The sequence below is a fragment of the Mastomys coucha genome, unplaced genomic scaffold (assembly GCF_008632895.1).
Source record: "Mastomys coucha isolate ucsf_1 unplaced genomic scaffold, UCSF_Mcou_1 pScaffold22, whole genome shotgun sequence".
NCBI lineage: Eukaryota > Metazoa > Chordata > Mammalia > Rodentia > Muridae > Mastomys > Mastomys coucha.
The window spans coordinates 155,965,365-155,988,179 of NW_022196905.1; the positions used below are offsets into that span (position 1 = coordinate 155,965,365).

Consider the following 22,815-nt stretch of genomic DNA (forward strand, 5'->3'; position numbering starts at 1 on the left):
CAGCCCCCCCAGCACCCTCGCTTACCTCCAGCACCCTCACATTCCCCCCAGCAACCTCGCTTACCTCCAGCAGCCTCACATCTAGCCTCTTCAGGATCTCTGGGCTGTCAAACTGAGCATTGGTGGCTCTCACGGCAGTCTCAAGAATCCCCGTCAAGTTATGCTGATACAAAGTTGTTGCTGGCCGAACAAGTTCTGGTCTTTAAAAAAGGTGTTTAAAGTTAAAGATACTATTATTTGAAATTTTAAAAAATTATTAATTAAAAAAGTAAAAGCTCAAAAACTGAAAAGACAACTGGAAGAGTTAAACGTAGTTTAAAAGCATGACGGTGCCCCAGCTGCCACTGTGGTCTCAGCAGTCCTTCAGAGACCATTGCCCCAGAACCTTGTATGTGACCACTGCAGAGACAACAAAGTGAGATGCTCTGAGGCGCCCACGCCATGCTCTGGGGTGGCTTAGTGTCTTCCTGCATGCTTCTTCCTCTTACACCTGTGTTCAAAATTTATTAAAATATTTGTAAAACCTCAACTGTGCTTCATTAAGAAGAGCTCATGACATGAACTGCCAACAATGTTGTAGAAAGCAGGTTTCTTCAAAATATTAAGAACATTAATTTTCATTCCACTTAGGCTGAAAGTATTTATATGTGCTACACATTTTGATAGTTTTCAAGTTATGGCTGGACCGTTAGAATTTCCTACAAAGACCCTATGTCTACACAGCTAAGTACAGACACCATAGCTCCAAGGGCCTGGCACCACCACGCCACACCACACCGCCCCACACCAGCACCAGCACCCAGCATACTTCACTGCTAAGGGCTGTGCATCGAGACCTGAAGCTCCCACTCTTCTGACTAAGAGATGGCAATCACCTCAGGTGTGCAGGAGGTAGGCTGATGGCTGAGGAGAGAGCACTGCATGGCAGAAGAGTGACACAGCAGGATGGTAGACAGTAGTGGGGAGGAGTGATCCGCAATGCTGAGCACACCTCCACTCTGCTCTGCCTGGCTAGGCTGCCTGCACAAGTGTGCGCTCTGCACACCCACACCTGTGCACTCTGCACACCCATGCGCATGCCCTCTGCACTCCCACACCTGCGCACTGCCAGTCGGCCAGCACCACACATCGTCCCTTTAGCAGCTCGTCACATCCTCTTTAACTTTCAGAGAAACCCCTCCCTATAAACTTCTGGTGTGGAAATGCTCTGCACTCATGGGCTCAATGAGCATCCACACCAGCCAATGGCCAGCTCCAACTCAGGTGCTCCAGGCAACCACCATCCAACACCCCTGGTGGATGAGATGGGACAGCCGGGGACAACCTCCTGGGAAGTCAGAGTAACTTTGAGGTCACAGGCTCAAAACATCAGCTTCGTTAGCACAGGTAAGATGTAAAGGTAACTGCCTATTTTTTGGACTGATTAACAATTTATTATTAAATTAATATTAAATTATTAAATTATTATTAAAGGGAACCCTGAGACATAGCAAGAATAACACCCTTCAAATGCTTCAGTGAAGCACTGGCCATACCGTGACCACATGAGGCCCATTCACCATCAGCCCTGTCCAGAGCCCTGAGCTACCCCAGGTCTGGATACTCCACCAGAGGAAGGCCACAGAGCACAGTGAGACGGGCAATGTTGTCAAGCTTCCTAAAGCACACAGACTAAGAGGCCAATTTAAAATATATAGTTATCAAATTAATTTCAAAAAGAAGCCAAAGTCAACTGTGACTAGCTTCCAGCTCCCCCCACTCAGGGAGCCACTGCACAAATCATCATGGTCACAGGGATATGAGGCTTCCTCATAATCTTGGCATGGCACACATCCAATAGTCTGCTGGCTACCAGAGATAACTATAAAGGATTTAACCCATGAAAATTTTATCTATGTAGAGTTTGTTTTAAACAAAGATTTGTAAAATTTCAACTCATTTCCTCCTGGTGTCACTTGTTCCTTTAGAGAAAAATGGTTAGGTCCTTCTCTGTTAAAGATGGAGCCTCCTTCTCACTTTAGCAAATCCATTAGGTGGCGTATGAAGTCCCCTTGGCCAAGCAGCAGGTACCGGCGCATGGCCTGCATGTGCTCCAGCAGGCAGTACTTTTTATTCAGGACATCCAACAGATATTTGCTGGTCTCAAAATAAGCAGCATCAATTTTCCCTTGAAATGCGTTTTCTAAGTCTGTGAATAAATCCGCAGCTGTAAAAACAAGAAGGACAGGCACACGCCCATATGTAGCACGTGTCTTAACAGAGGAACAGTGAAGGCATATATGGAACCCAAGCCAAGCCATCGATGTAGACCCAACGCAGCCACAGCCAATGAAGGCAAAGCAGCCTGAGCCCAAAAGGCCAGCGCCCTGGACCAAGAGCAGACGCTAGCACCTGGATTTCCAGGAGGAACAGCTCCAGCACTGCACATAAGCCAAAGGATCACCCTGCAGGCGGTAGCTAAAGTAAGTCTCACTTAACTTGTCTCACAATTGCATAGGAGCATCAGTCCCAAGAGGACCAAGAAACTCCGGGCACCACCTGCACCTCTGCTATGGTGTAGGTGCGGTGGAAAGGCCATAACTCCAATGTTGCAGTCTTCCAACTCATTCTATTTCTTAAACACGGGGGTCTTCCCCAAATCTGGCTCTGGATCCCATCTCTTAAAGTAAAAGACTCAAGATGTCAGAGCACTCGTAAACTGGAGATAAGCTGCCAGGAAAACAGAGGCTGAGGCAGGAAGCAAAAGAGGGACGGACGGGTGGCAGACTTCCAGCGTCTTCCTTCCGGCGAAGGAGCTGACGTGCAGCAGAGCCAGGCAGATCCCACCGAGCCTGAGGCACAGGCCTCTCACCTGCCTTACTTATGCACTGTCCTTTCATCACCACGGGAATAAAGCCGTGTAAATCACTAAGGAGGTAACAGTTTACTTGATTCAATGCTACCATCTAACTCCATGGTAAAAATCTGAGCATCCACACAGCAATGAATACTTCGCACATGTTCATATATCTTCTGTATGAACATATTTTAATGATCCAGGTAATGTATAGATGCTATGCAGTACAGAGCTTTAAGCAACATTCACTGTCACCACCAGGGTCCCTACCCGTCCATAATCACCTTCTCACACAGTTATAACCACATGACCATTACCACCCCCACAATCCCATCAACGTCACCGTCTCCACCACCACAGCCATACCATCACGGGGTGACTCCGCCGACTTGGTCACTGCTATCACTTTTGTAGTAGGTGTCTGATCGTGACAAACTTGGTGCAAGAAATTTATTGACTTTCCTATCAAAAGAACCTAAAAAGGAAAATAAAATAAGCTATGATTCACCTTTATACAAGTTAGTGGTCTAAACACTTCGAATATTCCCACATTCCACATTAGCTACTGATTTTAAAACATGGACCATAAGCACTGGATCTCTGTCAAGTGGCTCTAGGAGCTCAAACAGCTCACCAACAAGCATCATCAGCACGGTCCATTAGCAGAGCACAACACAACTTCCTTAAGTGAAGGTCAGCTGACACCCAGCCCTAGCACTCTGAGCAATGACGGTCAAGGCTGAATGGCGGCGTCCAGCCCAGTCCTACCTTCCTAGACTGGTCCATCGTGATGAACGAGGGGATCATCGATTTCCTCAGGGTGTACTTGTCATGCCACAGACGGTCGGTTTTAACTGTCGGGTCTGACGCCACAAAAAACTGAGAGTAAAAGAATACCGAGCATTAGAAATACTCCTGAAAAGCCGGGCTGTGGTGGTGCATGCCTTTAATCCCAGCACTTGGGAGGCAGGGTACTTGGGTGGACCCCTGAGTTCAAGACCAACCTGGTCTACAGAGCGAGTTCCAGGTCAGCCAGGGCCAAACAGAGAAACCCTGTTTCAAAAAACCAAAAATTAAAATAAAATAAAATGAAGAAATACTTGTGAAAATAACAGTTATAGTAATAAGGACATTACTATAAAGCTAGTCTATAAGTAAGTTCTTCAGACAGAGTCCACTCACCTATACAATAAACTTGTTTGACAAAGCACGCTGGACAGAAAACTAAGTTGCGTTCACAATAATTAACTCAGGAGTGAGATCCAGCATGAGAGCCATAAACGTGAGAGCCGTAGCCCCTCCCCAGCAGCCTCCAGGACCCATGTCCTGAGGATCTTTCATGCTGGAGGAGTTCCATATCCACACGCAACTCCAGCGCTTTCTCAGCACTGAAGGCCAGTGGCCCTTGGGCAGCTGTGTGCTCATGATCGCCTCTACTTCAGAGTGCCACAAGCTGGAGCAGCAGCTGAGCATGTACAGTGTTCACAAACTGCCGTCCACACACAAGACCTCTCATGCAAAGGCCACCTGCAACCATGCAGCCAAAGGGCACTGCAGAGACTTGCTCACGAGACCCCCTGGGCACTGCCTATGTGAGATAAGCACACCTTCTGCCTCATCAAGTCACCGCTCCTCTTCCCCCTCCCAAAGTCCCAGCTGCCACTGCCTCCAATGTATCTACAGTACAAAGAGACCACTTCCATGTTCGCCAAGAGGCTTAGAACCTCTGCTCTGGTCCAGAAGCAGAACTGAGGAGCGAGTTTGTTCAGTGTCGGTATCTATGACCACATACCTCCAAAGCCTGTGCTGCTAGCACTTCCACCAGCAGGGCACCCTGGATTCTGTACCCTCAGCTGAACCCTTAGCTGAACTTAGCACACTGCCACAGTGCTAACGCCGCATTACCCGTTACAGTGCTAACGCTCCTGTGCCCTGTTCTGGTTTTGTTGTTGGTGTTAGAACTGTAAGTTTCCTTACTCTCATACAATCATCCCATTTTCCAGATTACAGAAATAGCTTTCAATGTAGTTGTACCATTTTATTTTATTTTGTATTATTTCTATCATTATTTACCTTAAATATTATCCTTTTGTTGGTAAAGCTTTTTGACTGAAATATGTTATACTTCTAATATGCTATTAAATGTCAAAAGCAGTCTGGTTGCACATGTCTTTAATCCCAGTAACGGTGGCACATGTCTTTAATCCCAGTAACTGGGAAATAGACATATCTCTCTCTGCAAGTTCTAGGCCAGCCAGAGCTACATAGAAAGATTTTTGCCTCAAAATAAATAAATAAATAATGTGTAAGATAGGAACCACTAGATTTACCAATTCTAACAGTGGTTTATCTTGGGTTGTATATATAGACAATAATACAACTGATGAATAAAGCCAGTGTTGTTGGGAAAATGTCAAAAAAAGCAAGTGACTATGTCAATGATCTAAAACAATCACATTACCATTAAAAATAAAGTTTCTTACTGTGTCACAGATTTCTAAGAACTTGAAGAAAAATCTTTCCAGGAAAAACAAGATGCAAATTTACATTTACAAGTACAGGACATACTAATAGGTACTCAGAATTTCAAAGAAACTTTATAAGAACTTAATGAAGAATAATTTAATGTCAGAAAGTGACATTCATCATTTACTTCCAAGAAAAACTGAGGTGTGACATGGTGCGCACACGGTCCCGTAGAGACTGAGTAAACACAGTATACCCACTCAATCAGACTACTACTCCAAGCTTAACTTCCTCTGCTAGACATGCGTATACAACCAAAGCCTTTAACCTGCACAAATGTGGAAATCGGAAAAGCTTCTATAGTTGATCCCAGCTGTTTTTGTTGCTCTAGAGCATCGTCCTCTCCGAGCAGTTACCGCGTTTTCTTCTGCAGAAATCCACTGAGATGAATAACTGTCAGTTATGATGAGGGCTCACCCAGGACTGTGCAGCCAAGCTTTTGAATGCTGACATTCTTGTGACCAGAGAGAAGGGATCAATGTTTTTTAACTAGCTAATCTAACTTATACTCTTGGTCTATGGTACTTTCCAACTCAAAATATATAATGAAGGCAGCTTGGGGAGATAAACAGTCTGTTATGATGATGTTATTATGTCATGTAGCACATACTGAAATTAACCCTGGGAGAAACAAGAAAATGCTACAAACCCACCATAAGCATCCCCTGGTTACCGTCACTGTGCCACGACTGCCCTTTGACCTGCCATTCAACAGATTAGATTAATTGCATATAAATTATATTCCTCTGTTATTCATTTAACCACAAGAGCTAGTTTTTAGGCAGTACACCAATTTATCCTGATAGTTTGAGTGCAGCTGGGTTTCTATCAGAGTGAACAATAAAAAATTTTAATTTAAACTATTAAAAACCTCCCAGACAATTGAGTCATCTTTGGACGTCATGCACACATTGCCTCACCTGGGGCACAGGAGCGTGCAATCACTCTCCAAGCAGCTAGTAATGAGCACAAAGGGGGTGTTCACCTTGAGAATATAATGAACTCTGCGAGACATATATGGTGGCAGAGGAAGAGCCAAGGTCACAATATAATTGCAATGAGCCTGCACTATATTGACGCATTCCTCTCAAGGTCCTTTAATTTCTACCATTATGTCAATCACAGAAAGATCTAGGCAAAAAATGAAATGTCGTACTGATTTCTCATTAACTGCTAGACAAACGTGCATTCTCCACTCAAAAACAGGCGCAAAGGGGAGATTTCCTTAGCATGCAGCTGAGTTTCCAGGAGTCAGATCTGTCAGCAGGCTACAGAAGCTCCACAGCACCCACCAGGGACTCCTCGCACCACGAAGGTCCTGGACTAGGCAAATGCTCACATTACAGTATTTCAAAGGGCACCGGGCTGGAGCTTCATTGGCTAAACTCACCCCAGAGTATCTCATGTGTCTGATGTGAGTGGAGCTGTTTTCTTTATTTCATGTTGGCAGCATTTACTGAGATAGAGAACCAAGACCTTTGTCACTGACTGGTAGTCCACTAGTCTGAGTCCTTAGTACAGTACACAGGCACACCTCCTTCCCGACAAGTTTCTAGACAGTGCACACTTGGGATTTCTTTACGTTAAGATCACGGGGTCACCTACGATGGGCTAAGCTTGTTTCTTCCTGTCTTTTCTGCCGGATTGGATTCCTCTCCATTCCCGTCCTGCCAGCATGAACACACTGCTGAGTAGGAGTGTAAGAGTATGCACACTGTCTCATTCTTCATCCAGAGACAAGGCGGACAGTCTCTTAGCAGTCACAGACAGTCGCCATCCCAAAGGAAGATCCTTTGTGGTGAAGGTTTCAGTATTTTACCACCAAATTGTGCTGAACAGCAACAGACAATCCTCTAGCACCAACAGAGTAGACTGTGTCCCTAAGCTCTTATCATGCTTGCCACGACGGTAGACTACGGTCCACACCTATGTACTTACTGGGATAAATCCCCTTTTGATAACAATGTTCCCAACATGTGGAGTTCTAGATTCTGGTTCCCAGTATTAACTGAAGGCTTTCCACATCTACAGCCTTAAGAGAAATGGTCTCACATTTGTCTTGTGTGGTACTACGATGGCCTCATAAAACTTAACAGGAACTCCTTCCTGTTGTACTCTGTTAAGTTTGAGAAGGCTTAGTGGTAACTCTATAGCTGTCTGCTTAGAATAATCTCACCATGGCCTTGCCTCACAAATTTTCTTAATTGCTGACAGATCTGCTGACCTGCTGGAGGTCTGAGCACAGTTCTATTTCTTCATGAATCAATCTGGACAAGTTCTGCAGTCTGGGAACTCTCTCAAGTTTTACTTAACAGGAAACTCTTCTTTCTCCATTCTGTAGGACACTCTCAATGGTGGCAGAGTTCCCAGTGGTTATGCTAAGCACCCAGCACCTCCTGGCCTTCTCGTGAAAGGGCAGTGGTGAGGCTCTCACCTGCTACTGTGGGACTTGGCCTGACTTTGGCTCTCTGAAGTTCTGCACGCATGCACACGCACACACAAAGACACACATGCACTGATGCATGCACACAAGAAATCAAACCTTACTCATATTTCAAGCAACCAGGTATCTTCAGAAAAATACCCCAAATATATACCATACTACATCACAGTACATCAGCCTGAGAAACGTAATGAACAATTATGTACTGCACATTTCAGAAATCCAGATAGAAGCCTGGGGATATAGGTTAGTGGTGGAACATTTGTCTAGCAAACATGTGGCCTGGTTTTAACCCACCCCGCCGCCTAAAAACCCTTCCTCTCCACACCCACTTCTGGGGCAACATGAGAGCTTCTGCCATGAGTGCCGTACTTTGTGTGGTGTCTCCTCTTAGCACATGTGGAGACAGGAGACAGCTTTATTTATCATGTCTCCATCTTGCCATTTCTTTGTGTGCTGCCAACACCTTGAGTGTGTGGTCCCTGTTCCCAGCTGCCAAGCCCCTCTGGTTTTGCTGCGTGGTTCTATGTCAGGTATTCTTAGGAACTTGCACACAGGTTGCCTCACACTTAACTACCTATATTTCAGAAGGAAAATAGACACAAATACAGTAGCTTGTTTCACTCAAATCCTCAGCACCAAGCTGACCAAGTTTATAATAGCCATGTAAAAAGACAACTCCCCTAGGCTAAGTCGACAGGCCCCGGGAGAGCAGCCCACACTCTGCCATCAGTCTGCCAGTGAGCCTGCACATGCACTCACACCTCGCTGAGCTCCCAGCACTGACACTGGAGGTGTGGGCACAGTCCCATTCAGGAGTGGTGATAGTGGCTGAGATCAACCGCACTGTGAGAAGGTGGTACCACGCCTCTTAGCCCAGGTCTCTGTACTTACTTCATGATAAGTGTCTTCCAGCTCCCCATCATATATCCATCGGTAGAGGAAGCTCAGGACAGGGTGAGACACTAAGCTCAGAATGTGCTGCACCAGGGACTTCATGTAGGGGTCTCCTGTCTTTGTATAGGCATGGACAGCAGAGGCCAGCTCACCCCCTTTCCGTCCTAGGGGAAATGAGGAAAGAATACACAGAAACAGCCAAATTTGAATTCATGGCACAAACCAATCACTAAGCACTAACCAAAGACAGCCGAGTAGCAGAGATAAAGTGTATCTGCTTTCTTCAGTTAGGAAGGGCTTCCTGTATTTAGCAACAGCAGCAGCGTGCCATGCAGTAAGACCTGGGCATTAAGATTCAGTTTCTGGCTTTACACAAACTCAAGTAAGAATCAGCCCAGAAGCCTTTCAGCTGTAAAACTGACCAAGAGTGACCAGCTGCCCAGCCTAGACACTTAAGACTCACACTTCACACTGCGATTTAGCTCACATCTAAGTACTCATGAGAAGCAGAGGGTCTGGGGACCAGGAGTGACAAGACCCAACTCCCTGCAGTGCAGTGCAGTGGTGTAGTGTGACACTGCTCAGCAGCCCTGCCCAGCAGGACCCCCGAGGAAGGCGCAGAAGCGGCAGAACCGGGTCCCAGAACACAAGCACGGGGGTCAACAGTTTATGTCAGAAGCTAAGGGTTTTACATGGCCCCTAACTTTATACAGACAACTGCTCTGGTGTGTAAGTAAAGGGGAATGAGCAGACACGTAGGAACCCAGGTGCAGGTCTTACAGCAACATCTGCTTAAGACCAAACTAAAGACAAGACTGCTGCAAGACACAGAGCAGCCTCACACACAACACCTCCTTCCCAGCTTCATCTCAGGCTAATGGCAGGCTGCCCTGGTCCCAGGTCACTGTCCCTGTGAGCCTGTATCTATGATCTGTATCTATCATCTGTACCTATGATCTGTATCTATCATCTGTACCTATGATCTGTATCTATCATCTGTATCTATGATCTGTATCTATCATCTGTATCTATGATCTGTATCTATCATCTGTATCTATGATCTGTATCTATCATGTTTGTTGTACCCTCAAGCAGAGCAGAATCACAGGCCCTACCTACAGACAAGTTTTGCACTCAAGTATGTCTAGAAGCACAGAAAAGAGGAACTCAGGAGACCTTGGCAGTGATCTACCAGCGCAGCAAGGGTCTTTAATCTTATTTTGGGGTCATATGTCCAAACCAGGAGGCGCCGCAGTGTGAGGCTACTCTCTAGTCCCAAATTCACACCCTGATCATCTTCTAGCTGGAGCTAAAAAACAACAGGGAAAGGTTAAGTAGAAGTGAGTGAGAACAGCCCGTCACCCCTTAACCCACACAAGGTGAGAACAAGGCCACAGCTACGCTAACAATAAAGTCACGGTCCTTTTAAAACTACAGCACTTTTAGGCCACATACAAATAGTCTTCACGTGGTAGACAGGACCCTGAGATGAACAATTAACTGGCTCTAGGGTGCAATGAACAGATCTTGAACTATGGAAGTCATTACTCCTGTATATGTATGACGTAACAGATCCTCTCTACATTCTTGAGTTTCTAACTCTTGAAACCTGAAGGACTCACGGAGGAAGTCCTTACCTGGGAGTGCAGAACAGAGAGGAGCCTGTAGTATTCTTTGAGCTCTTGGTGCAATGCGGCACAAAAACTCTGTGTGGAGAGAATAAGCAAAGTTAAAGCTGGACCACGCACACACATGCCTCACTCTGCGAGAGGAGACCACATCTTCCCATGGAGCTCAGTGCAACCGAGATCATGGACCTACAGCATCTATTTTGATAACAAGAAGCTTGAACCTTGCAGAAGAGAAATGGAGATGTGTCAGGTTTTCATGAAGCTACACATGTGGGTCACTTCAGAGGATGACCTTGTAGCATGGTGTCCTTTAGAAGTTTTTACAGTTACAATAACTTTCTTGTATGCTTTTTCAAGCATTGGAAACTCTACCAGCCCCAGTTTTGACAAAGTTTGCATTCCCACCCAGAGCACCGAACACTGCTCTGCACCTCCAACCTGAACTAAAGAGGCTGTCAGAAGTGGTAAAGAAGGGTCCTGCTGGCCTGCAGTCCAGTAATAAGACTCCTTTTCCATGATCCCAAGGCTATAAACAGAGCACACAGTCCAAGGTCTGTCCACAAGACAAGCTACCATAAACAGACCAGCAAAGGCTGAAGCCTAACCTCATTAAATAAATATGTAGGCGCCATGGCTCCCCGCAGACCTTAGTGCAATACACAAGCTCATAAATTATATGCCTATTTTACCACACAGAAGAATAAAATGTCCTTTTAGTTTTAAAAATGAACATAAAATACAAGATACCCTCTGGTTAAAAAATGAACATAAAATGAACATTTTAATCTCCTGTAACTATAAAAATGAGCAGAAAACACACCAACTTAGCAGACGCACGGCAACACTTCAAAAGTCAGACTTAAAGATAAATGCCCCAACCAAAGAGCCACAAAGGCCTTCGAGTGAAGTCCAGAGCGCCCAAGGAATACTGACACTCCCAAAGCTCCCACTACCGCCACACACATACTTTGACAGGTTTTATATACAGAAATAACTAGCACGGGGGCATGAATTCCTTAACAAATTAGTAGTTTCCCTAATGTTCAGAGGCAGCAATGTGGAATTTGTTCAGGTACATCACGTTTTACAAAGCCACCACCCCAGCCTCCAAGAGGGCAGAACTACAAACCTATACAAGGTTAAAAAATAAAATCTAAACAACAGTGCCACACAGCACGGTTCCATGAGTGCATGCCTCTCCCACAGCCAGAGCGGTCAGCTGGGCAACCGGGCTTGCCAAAGGAGTGCTGGAAACGGTCCTAGGAGCCAGTGTCCCATGCTGGGCCTGAGAAGGGTTCTGCTGAGGCCTCAGGGAGAATGTGCACAGCAATGACCCAAGACAACAGGCATGAAGGAGGACACCCCAGCAGGGATACAGAGCACCCCAAGAGCACTCAAGCAGTCTTTATGGGCAGCCATATCTCCTGGACTGCAGCAGCAGAACGACAGATACAAAAGGCTCACCACAGGAGTCACATGCACCCCTCCAGGGTCAGAGCACTCTAAGATAAACGCTGGTGTTGTAAGTCATGTTCGTGCAGGTAAGTGTTAACAAACCCTGTCAGGGCGGCAATAGGATAAGAAAACAGGACTTCAATGCCTGCACTGGGAGACACTGTGATGCTACTTACAGGGGTTAAGTATCTAAGACACACATCTGACAACTTGTCAATACCCAGAATATATGAAAGGGAGAGATTCACTGTCTGATTTTCAAAAGTATAAAACTGGACATTTCTCAAAGACAGAACCAATGGGCATATGAAAAAATGTTTAAAATCACTAACCATCTGGGAAATGCAAATCAGAAGTGAGAACACCCTAACTCCAGTAAGATCCAGAATCGCCGGAAGGATGGGGAGGAAGAGGAAGCCGGTACACGGCACTCAGCAGTACAACTTCAAAGTCCCACTGAAGGGCCTGGGCCTGCAGACAGTCAGTGTGCTGAGGGGAGCAAGCTCACTCTCCACTGCAGCCCTCTTCACAACAGCCAAATGTGCAAAGTGTGTGACGGGCAAGATACCCACATCATGTCTTCCATGCAACCAGAAAGAAGTGAGGCTGTCATACAACCTGTCACACAGTCTCCCAGTCAGAACTACCAGTAAAGCAAGGAAAGGCAATGGATTCTGCCTCTGTGCTATGCTAAAGGCCCTGGTCCCAGCCAGGCCTGCTTTTAATGTCAGCCCTCAGAGGAGGAGAAGGGCAATGGCCAGCAATGGCCAGCAGGCCAATTCCTCAGACAGAACCAAGAGGAAACTGCTAGACTCGAGAGCAGGAGCTAACTACAGTCTCTCCTCACCTTCCGTTATAAAAAGAAACTATGGTGAATGAACAGAATCTGGGCAAGGTGGCACGCTGTCAAACGTGAAGCTTCACTTCAAAGTCACATCCTGAGCACCAGCCACACTGCCCCTGCCATGCTCCCAGCCACCAGTCACAGCATCTCTCTGTGCTCTCTCCAAGCCTCTCAGTAAGTTTCTGCTGATAACACTGGCAGCAATTCCTACCTAAGAATCCAACTGAGACCAAAAGCATGGACCACCAGACTTGTCCAAGAGGCTGGGGCTTTGGAAGTATCCCACACCCTTATATCTGCTGCTCCCTCAAGAGCCAGCAGTCAAGAGGTAATAGTACCTGCTTCAAGTGGCACTGCAGTAGGTCCCTCTGTGCCCAGCACTGACATCCTGGCAGTGACTGCAGCAGGTCCCTCTGTGCCAACCATGGACATCCTGGCAGTGACACTGCAGTAGGTCCCTCTCTGCCCACCATGAACATTCTGGCAGTGACAATGCAATAGGTCCCCACTTCCCACATCTGTAGCATTAGAAATGTGGAACACCTGAAGATCTGGTTATTTCCTCAGAGGCCTTCTTTATCCTGAGGCAGCAGTGATGGCTACAAGGCAGGCCCAAGCTCTCCCTCTCGAGCTCTTTCTTCTGGCCTCGATGGACCTCCCTCTGCCATTCCCTCAGCAGTTCCTGCATCCTCCCAGGGGATGACTCCCTGACTGACACTTTCCTCAAGAAGAGCCTCACAGTGGCCTCACACTCGGACCGTAAGTAGATTAAGCAGCTAGACCTAACAAGGAGGAACATACCTGACCTACAAGTCCAAATGAGCGGTCCAGACTCCTCTGGTCAGCATATTTTCTGATTTTATTATGCAACCATCCCAACTCAGCAAGTCGGACTGCCGTGTCCCTCAAAGATTTATTTAAGTTTGCCTAAAAAGTAAACACGGATAAAGTCAAAACTCAAAGTGGATGGTAGACCTCATCGCTAGCCCCGGCTCCTTGTCCTAATATTCTAATATTAAACATGAGTGCAAACGGTAGTTAAAAGTCGCCAGCACACCACCACAGCAGAGGGCACAGCAGCAGGCGGCCGCAGTAAGAGGCTCCAGGCTCCCCGTGTCGCTCGTGCAGGACCACTCTGAGGGATACCACCAGGGACTGAGGGATGCGATGACCTGTCCAGCTGAGGAGCTGGAAGCGGGGCAGGCAGTCACAGGAGCAGGGATGTGGGAGAACTGTGACAGGAACGCACTGCCAAGAGGGACAGTGACAGATCACATCGGCCACGAACAGCCAGGGCTAGAAGTCAAATCAGGCTATGCAACTTGTTCAGTGCCCAATCTGCCCAGCCCCAGGACCGGCGTTGGTAAGGAGCTGCACTTAGACTCCATCTCTGAGCGCTGCAGAGGCTCTGGCGGCATACCTTGGCTTCCACTTTGTAACAGTTTTCAGTGCTGCTCATTTTGATGTTTTTGCCATCAATGCCCTGGAATACGTAGAGAATGTCTCTCACAAGAGCAGCTTCAGTAACTTCCAATGAGCCTGAAACAAGATTTGTGAGACAGTAAGGAGAACACTCGACAAGAAAGGAGGCGCATGACTGATTAGCTGCACGGTACACTAAGGAATCATGGCTGCAGATGAGGTGCTGGCGTCTAAATCACAAAACACATCTTACCACCTGGATCCCCTTCTCTCCTTGACCTTGTCAGGTTCCGAGAAAGAGCATTTGGCAAACCCTTGGAGGTAGGGGTTTGTGAAGAAGGCTGATTTCCAGTCAGAGTCCACGAAAGACGAGGCCCCAGTTGCTGTCGAAGGCCATCACCCACTCCTGGAGCTTGATGAGACTGTCTAGAGAAAGTAAGAAAGAAACATTTTTGGCTTCAAATAAGCAGAGTGCCCACTGGAGACAGAACATTCTTAGGAATTTTCCTTAATGTTATTACACTAACTACATTACTTCATAAATCTGATACAGAGCTCTCCAGAACCACGTGTCCCCACAACAGTCAGATCCAGGTCCCTGCACTATCCCTGAACACTGACCAAGTTTTCAGACCTACTCCCAACTAGATATCTCATCCAATGTCCACACCTCTCTACGGAGTTCTCTACAAACACACAGCACGCAACATGCCACACAGAAGCAGCTTGAAATCCTCCTCTAGTTTAAGTCCGGATCATGGCCTTTCTTCATTCAGTTGAATGAAGTTCAACTGAGTTGATAGGTCTCAACACCTGGGCCCTGTCCCATCTGTGTTCTCCAGCCCCCACCCACCCTGTGTGCATACTATACTGCAGTTTAATCCATTTGAAAAATATACTAATATACAAAATAAAAGGCAAAAGGAACCCAGAAAATACAGAACAGTTGCTCTGTGAACATCTAAGAACCTGATGTTTATGCCTAGTGACAACAGAAACAAAACTACTGCTTCTCCTCAGAGCTAAAACAGTCGCAGGCACTCACCTGCACCTGGACACAGTGCTCTGGGCACCCTCCCTGAGGAGCACCCATTCCCATCCGCCCTACTCCAGTATGAGAAGAACTACCAGTCCTGCCCTACACTACCCTCTGTGGGCACAGGCTTAGCAACAGCATCCAGTAATACTGTGCATCTGAAAAAAGAATGTAATTGTAAAATAAAAACCTATTTCTGCTATAAAATCGTCTATACAATTTTTCCTGACAGCAATAAGCACTCTAAATTCTAAGGTCACAGGTGAGGCCTCTCAGTCAAATACAGTCCTTGCGTCAGCTGTACGTGTTGGCTCGTCACAGAGCAATCTGTGTGTAGTACACACATTCCACCCTCAATACCGTCTGCGCAAGTTCAGAACTCAAAGTGACCTGTGACTCCACCGTGCTCATGTGGAAAGCATCGGGTTTGTGATGCTGCTTCTCTGATCAATGCTCCTCTGGAAAATCATCCAGCTCAATCCAGTTACACTGTGATCTCCAGGAGTGACAATGGCAAGAAGCTCACCCTGCCTTGCTCAGCTGCCATCCTCTTCGCTCATGGTATTAACCAAGGGTCTGAAAACCACAACCTAAGGAGGATTCTCCCTGCTACTTCTTAAAATTCTGAGTCCAGCAAGAGCTGCTTGCTAAAACCCTGGAAACAGACCTACCACACTGAGAGCCATATCAATACCCTCGCAGCACGGGTGGGAAGCACATAAGCCCCAAGATACTTCTGGATCTATCGTGTATGTGTGTGTGTGTGTGTGTGTGTCTGTCTGTGTGTGTGTGTGTGTGTGTGTGTGTGTGTGTGTGTGTGTGTGTGTGTGTGTGTGTGTGTGTGTGTGTGTGTGTGTGTGTGTGTGTGTGTGAGAGAGAGAGAGAGAGAGAGAGAGAGAGAGAGAGAGAGAGAGAGAGAGAGCTCAAGTTACCCAGGAAGGAAAGGCTGCACAGGCGTGGGGCCGCTAAGGCCACACATGCCGATACTGCTGATGCCGCTGCTGCCCAAGCTGCTGGAGCTCTGTGCCTGTGTGCTGCGGTCCTGATAGTTCAACGGGAGGGTCTGAGGCCTGGCATAGTAGTAAGGCGTCGAGTGAGCATCTCTTGGTAACGCTTGTGCAAATAATGAAGCATAGCTAGTTACCTGAAATGAAGTGCATTGTAAACACATAGGTAGGAAACAGCAGGACAACTTGCCCAAACCCACAGGACTTTTCTTTTGGTTTTTTTTTTTTTTTGGTTTTTCGAGACAGGGTTTCTCTGTGTAGCCCTGGCTGTCCTGGAACTCACTCTGTAGACCAGGCTGGCCTCAAACTCAGAAATCCACCTGCCTCTACCTTCCAAGTGCTGGGATTAAAGGCATGCGCCACCACTGCCCGGCTCCCACAAGACTTTTATATTCCTATTCCCATGCTATTTCTGCAATTGCATTTGAACTTCACACTTACTCAAACAAGTCAACGAAAATGTTTCTTAAATTTCATAATTGACAGTATCGGGCATTCTCTAAACTTCAACATAAAACACAAACAAGTTTATAAGTCTATCACTGCTACATACTAAGGAGGTTGGAACAAACCCTCCACCCACACTCCCCAGCTTCTTGCCAGTCAAATGTCTGCAGAACATTCTATTGTACTATTCCACAGCAGGGAAGAGCCAGCGCTCTGGTAAATCCTGGAAGCCTGTGGGATGACAGTGACAGCTCAAGAACTGCAGACCTTCCAGGCTGATGGCCCTAATTGCGGTGTCAGTTCTTTGAACTTTGGCTGTTCAATGCACACTGCTATATCAGAACAACAAATTTGAAACACATTTTCTGGAAGCTGCCGTCGTCAAAGAAATGACATGGCTTCCAGGCTTGGTGGGCCTTTGGCTTTTCTCCACTATTTTCCTTCCTGTGAAACACAGTCTAGCCATCCCACATGACTCTGCTGGTACTCGCTCACCCACCTTGCTGGCTTGCTTGCGAGGATCCTCACTCAGGTTCAGCAAGAGGTAGAGGATTGACCATTTATTTTTCAAAACTCCCTGTTTAGATAAAAAAATAATATTACAAGAGCTATTGTATCAACATTGTTATATTTTCTCTCCTATACTTATTTCTAAAATAGACATCCATTTTAAAATTCACCTGTTGACATTTAATCTGAGCTCACTTCATAGGTCATACATGAAACCACCCCTCAGAAGACTGGACATGATCAGTCTTCTCTGGGACCAACACCCCCAGGTCCTTAATGCTGTGGAAACAAATCCCAAAGTTACCCTGCTTTGGATTAGTAAAATTTACCAAACACACTAATGATAAAAGTAATACCAAAAATATGTGGATTAAGCTGGGCATGCTGGCACACACCTTTAATCCCAGCACTCAGGAGGCAGAGATAAGCAGATCAAGGCCAGATAAGAGTTCAAGGCCAGGCAGGACTACATACTGTAACCTTGTCTCTAGGTGGAAAGGTGAACTGGTTTTCTTAGTTGATGCCCCATTTGGAGCAGAAAGGAGCGTTAGAAAGAGAGGACAAGAACGGAAAGAACTCCACCGTGGTGAGCACCCTGAGGCTTCTAACAGAAGGACATGCACAACTTACACAGCTAGAGAGGTCCCGAGGAATCTCTAGAAATCTGGCCATGAGGAGCAGAAACCATGAACAGATCTATAAACTAGAACTGGGGCCCAGACACTGCAAATACAATGACAGGATCTGCACAGCGCTCGGGCAAAGGGCTGGAGCCTTTGCTGTGCTCCTCAGGACATAGCACTGCCATCCAGCAAGGAGGTGGATGGAGGACATCACCCAGCAAGGAGGTGGATGGAGGACATCACCCAGCAAGGAGGTGGATGGAGGACATCACCCAGCAAGGAGGTGGATGGAGGACGCGAAAGAAGACTGCGGCAGCCAGAAAGGAGACAGGCCTCACGGGCAGTGGCTTGCCAGGACCCTGTCTGCCCCACAGTCCTCTCTCCCCTTCGCCCCCCCTCTCTCTGAACAGCTAAACTGATCTTCCCACCTCAACCTCCCCAGTTCTGAGATACAGGAGTGTGCCACCACACTACTTTTACCACAGGGCATGTTGACATAAGGCATGGCCAGGTGAAGAGGTACAGATAGAACAGGAAAACAAGAGCCTGAAGCAGCCAGAAAACTACCATTCCAAGGAGCTAAGAGGGCTTTGCCAGGGCCCCAGGACAGGACTGGGGACACCATCAAGCCATAGTTCACTCTCGCCTCCATCTCCCCCACCCAGCTACCTCCCCGACACTTCAGCCAGTTCCAGCTGAAGCTCAGATGGAGTCTGATCAAGCAGCCCTCCTGGGGAGCAACGACAGTAAGGACGAGCTCCCTGCTCCAGCTCTGAAAACAATCTGTACCCTGAGCCCCTTTCCCATGGCACCCACACCTGCACCCTGAGCCCCTTTCCCACCGCACCCACAGCATACATAGCAAACGAGAAGCCCCACTGAACAGAAAACAGGACAAAAAGAGCATCAATGAGCCTTGTACTTTCAAAAGCTGGATTTTTTTTTTTTAAATCAGAAAGATAGACTGGCTATTTATCTGGGATATTTCCTGCTTTAGTGTTAGGCCATTGACTCCCATTGTTAAATAGTAGTTCATTTCCAGAATGAAAAAATCAACTAGGCTTGTTCTGTGGGCTAGCTGTAGGAGGCTGGCCACCATTTATAACAATGTTTAGGAGCCAGCTGAGGTGGCTTACCCTGTAATCCCAGAACTGGGGAACCTAGAGCCGAAAGATTGCTGTGAGCTCAAGGCCAACCTAGGCCACAGTGAGCTTCAGTATGGCCTGGGTTAAACAGTTAAACACTATCTTAAAAAAAAAAAAACGGGGGACGGGAGGGAGACAAGCAAGCAAGCATAGAAATAAACAGAGTTTCAAACAAACTTTTAGAAAACAACCTTCTTAAATTTCAGTTTCCCAAGTGCACCTCCATCCAGTGGCCACAGCAACAGACACAGCAGGCTTTGCTGTATAAAACCATCTCCAGGACCCCAGCAAGGCCAAGCAGCTCCCTAGCTATAACACACTAAACTCCCATGGCACACCTCAAGTGCAGAAGCCATTCACAGACGGAAAGAGACTGAAGACAAGCAAACGCGATGTGGCAGTTTGAAACCATTCCCTGGAAGCCATGGCTGCACAGAAAGCTCTCGGTTCTTTCTTCCTAAGCACTTGCCAAGATGGAGAAGTATTCCTCCCCAGTGAGGGAGTATATGAAGCTGCACTGAGGAATCAAAGCTCTCAGCAGGCACGGAGCTCATTTTCAGGGCACAAAGAGGCGAGGGCTGGATATCGCCAGCTTCCCAGCTCAGTCTCCACAGCCCTGGCCTGAGCACCTCCTCAGCACACATTAACCCTCCAGGTCCTTATTCTCTCTACAGAAGGGGCGGAGTGCTAGGTGTATTCAGCTCCTTCCGGTCAAAACCCACAAAATCCACCTTGTGGCACAAGTATCTCTTTGACAGAATCTGACAAATCTTTATCAAAATACTAGCTTGGGAAAATATTTCCTTTTAATTATCACGATAGCGATAAAATGAGCTCAGAGACAACTGCATCAGCTATGAAGCTTCTGCTGTGACAGGGCCAGGTCTGGACACCCACCACATGTCTAGTCCTGGCAATGTCGTCGAGGAATTGCAATGCAAACTGGAGAGTCCAATTCCTAGGCAACAGATCACACGTCGGAAGTTTAACAAGAAGCCCAGCTAACACATGTACTACTAAGCCTCTCACGTGGAAGCACTGGCTACAACTAAAGAGCCATTGGTGACCCCAGGGAGTTAAAGGACAGCACCCAAGGGCATCCAAGCACCTGAGAGCTCGCTCCACTCACTCACCGTACCTGCGAATGAAGCTTTCTGTGGAGCTCTGAAAACAGGGCGGCATCTGCTTCTCTCCTTTGTCGAATAACTGAAAGTTTAGAAAAGGAATTAATTAAGTCTATTAGTTGCACATACCACAACTCAGTGTTAGGAAAGTCACTGCATTTGTGCTAACAGACTGGGACATGCCGAAATAAATCCCGAGCCCAAGAATGCAAAGAATGGGACAAGGAGACTTTTAACAATATCGGTCTAGTCAGCTCACCATGCTTCTCTGACATACATATAACATGGCTGGGATAAAGATAGATCTGTCTACACAGACAGATCCACAATGAGGCAAACTACCTTCAACCCTACTGATAACAGGTACCTGGAGGGAGGGATGGGAGTGAAGTTATCTAGGAAATCGTAAATTCACAGGATCAGCAAACATGACAGGTCATCTGACTTAAAAAGCCACATTCTAGCCAGTTGTGACAGTGTGTGCTTTTAACCCTAGCACTCAGAAGGCAGAGGAGGGTGGATCTTTGTAAGTTCAAGGCCAGCTTTACAGACCAGCCAAGGCTACATGGGGATGAGACCTTGTCCACCCACCCCTAACAACAAATGTCATATTGTAACATTTTTGCCAAGATGTGCAGAAGTATTCCAAATTGCTTCAGTATAAAATAATCACTGTTCCAAACTAAATGTCAATCCAATAATATCATTAATTTTATTTTTAATATTATTTTTATTATTCAATTATCATTCTTGATTATTATGTGACTTCCTTGAAGCGCTATAGTAATGACTTCATTATGACACACACTGGCAATAAGCTTACCAGGAGGCCATGAAATCAAACTCACAAAGGACACTATGCTTATATGACACCAGTTAGGCTTCTTGGGAGCAATCTAGAGTGTAAGCAGCTTGGAACTCATGAAAAGAATTTACATTTCCATGAGAAACTTGACAGGCAGGAAAGGAAAGTAAGCTTTAATATTTAGTAACAGGCTACATGCCCACTGTTATTTTTCTAGGTATTTGGGGGCGGGGTGCCTGTACCTCCACCAATACCCAATCTCTCAGCTGCAGGAAGCATTCTGATTTGCTTTGGCATACTGATTTACAGTCAGGGTCCTTCTGCCGTGGGGCCACTAAGAAAGACAATGCAGCCCGCATGCGCACACTCCTAGCGTCTAGGAGAGCTGGAAGGACGGTTGTCTGAAGGCAGCCTGGCCATGAGGAGGACAGTGCACTGAGAACAGCCCTGGCTCTGGTGACTGAGAAGGGAGCAACATGACTCATGGGACAAGGTGGCAGCATACAGAGCATGGGCATGCTGGGCAGAGACGGCTCCTCGGCCAGGCAGGAAGCAGTGGGGTGGTATGAGACTTCAACACATAAATTCTTTGGGATGGTAGGCCTTGACAACCTATGCATTATCTGTTTCTGGGAGGTATTTTCCCACCACTGCTTTCCAACCATAGTTGATTATGGGTAACTTAAAGCCACACAGTAAAGCAACTGACAAAGAAGACAACTGCAGGCTGCCATTCCAGCTGCCGGGTCCTTAGAGTCACATTGCTCAAGTCCTCAATATGCAAAGGCACTAGATCCAATCACTGTGGGGCCACAGCCTCCACTCCCTGACACTGTGTTAAGCTCTGAAAGATAACATCCACACGGATCACTGGCCCATGCAATTCCTAATGCAACAGCTGTGGGCAGGATACTATGCCGTGCAGAATGGACTTTCTAGGAGCGCTATAGACAAACTGGCAAATACTCGGAACTGAAATCAAACCCCACTTCATTTGGGAAGTTTAACAGTAGGCCACAGTAGGAAGGAGCTGCTAATTAAGTCCCACTAAAATGCCCCAACTTCAGCATGCTCACACACCCACAAAACATACTCTGCAAACCAGGACCAGGACTGCTCTCCCCAGACCGCTGAGGCCTGCCACTCAGAGCCTAGACACCACAAGGCACTCCAGAAGCTGAGACGGGTGGCAGAGCCAACCTCACCCAACACAAACCAAGTGCCATGAGTGGAGGAGAACCTTCTTGTCCAGGGGCTACAGCTTAAGAGAGCCTGAAGTGGCACCTCAGAAGTAAGATGCTCACACAGCTCCTAAGTGCTCCGGGTGTGACAGTGACAATGAAAGAGGCAACTATGCCTCTGAGAGCGGTTAACTGTTGCATTAGATACTGCAGATCAGAGAGGCAAGAAGTGACAGTGAGTCCTTTTATCTTTTGTATTTGAAAACTAAATTACAGAGTTATGACAGTTTAAAATAAACCTCCACTATGTTTTAGTAATTATAATGCCAAGAAAAAAATTAAATTGTCCGTATTTTTAATAGTACCTATAATTCAAACATACTTGAGAATAGCACTCATAGCACATGCATATATGGGCATGCATGCAAATACATGTATACAGATATATATATAATGCATAAATGTGTGGATACATACATAAACACAGATAGACACACATATATATATATATATGTACTATGTATATATACATATGTATACATACATACATGACCACACATACATAGATGCACATGTGCACATAAATGCATGCACAAATACATATAGGCACACATACATATACACACACGTCACATAGAAATAAGTTTTCACAAGTTTCATAATCCAACACGTAATAGTTAAGAAAAATACATACGTTCTTTCTTGATTTTTTCAGCTACTAGAAATTCATCTCTTTCAACAGTTGGAGCAAAGTTGCTGCCGATGACTCTCACAGCAAACTGGAACTGCTGGGCAACATCAGCTGGAATGCGAGCAAAAGGGTGCGAGTTATAGCTAGACAGTTCTCATCACCAGAGCACACGGGTCAAGAGAGCAGAGGCCA

General features: G+C 46.5%; 1 protein-coding gene across 2 annotated transcripts in view; it reads right to left on the reverse strand.

Annotated features, from left to right (window-relative positions):
* Tubgcp3 (tubulin gamma complex associated protein 3) overlaps window positions 1-22,815 on the reverse strand; it is a 63,963-nt gene that overhangs the window by 31,194 nt on the left and 9,954 nt on the right. Inside the window, exons 2-15 of one of the 2 annotated variants that reach the window (XM_031339078.1) lie at window positions 22,627-22,734; window positions 19,961-20,028; window positions 17,044-17,121; window positions 16,023-16,234; window positions 14,308-14,480; window positions 14,053-14,171; window positions 13,434-13,559; window positions 10,340-10,408; window positions 9,879-10,011; window positions 8,700-8,866; window positions 3,605-3,715; window positions 3,203-3,311; window positions 2,017-2,206; window positions 65-200 (exon numbers count right to left, since the gene is read on the reverse strand). In XM_031339078.1, coding sequence (XP_031194938.1) covers window positions 65-200; window positions 2,017-2,206; window positions 3,203-3,311; window positions 3,605-3,715; window positions 8,700-8,866; window positions 9,879-10,011; window positions 10,340-10,408; window positions 13,434-13,559; window positions 14,053-14,171; window positions 14,308-14,480; window positions 16,023-16,234; window positions 17,044-17,121; window positions 19,961-20,028; window positions 22,627-22,734 — 1,799 coding nt within the window. The remainder of the gene's footprint in view (window positions 1-64; window positions 201-2,016; window positions 2,207-3,202; window positions 3,312-3,604; window positions 3,716-8,699; window positions 8,867-9,878; window positions 10,012-10,339; window positions 10,409-13,433; window positions 13,560-14,052; window positions 14,172-14,307; window positions 14,481-16,022; window positions 16,235-17,043; window positions 17,122-19,960; window positions 20,029-22,626; window positions 22,735-22,815) is intronic. The other variant, XM_031339079.1, reaches the window with a different exon arrangement.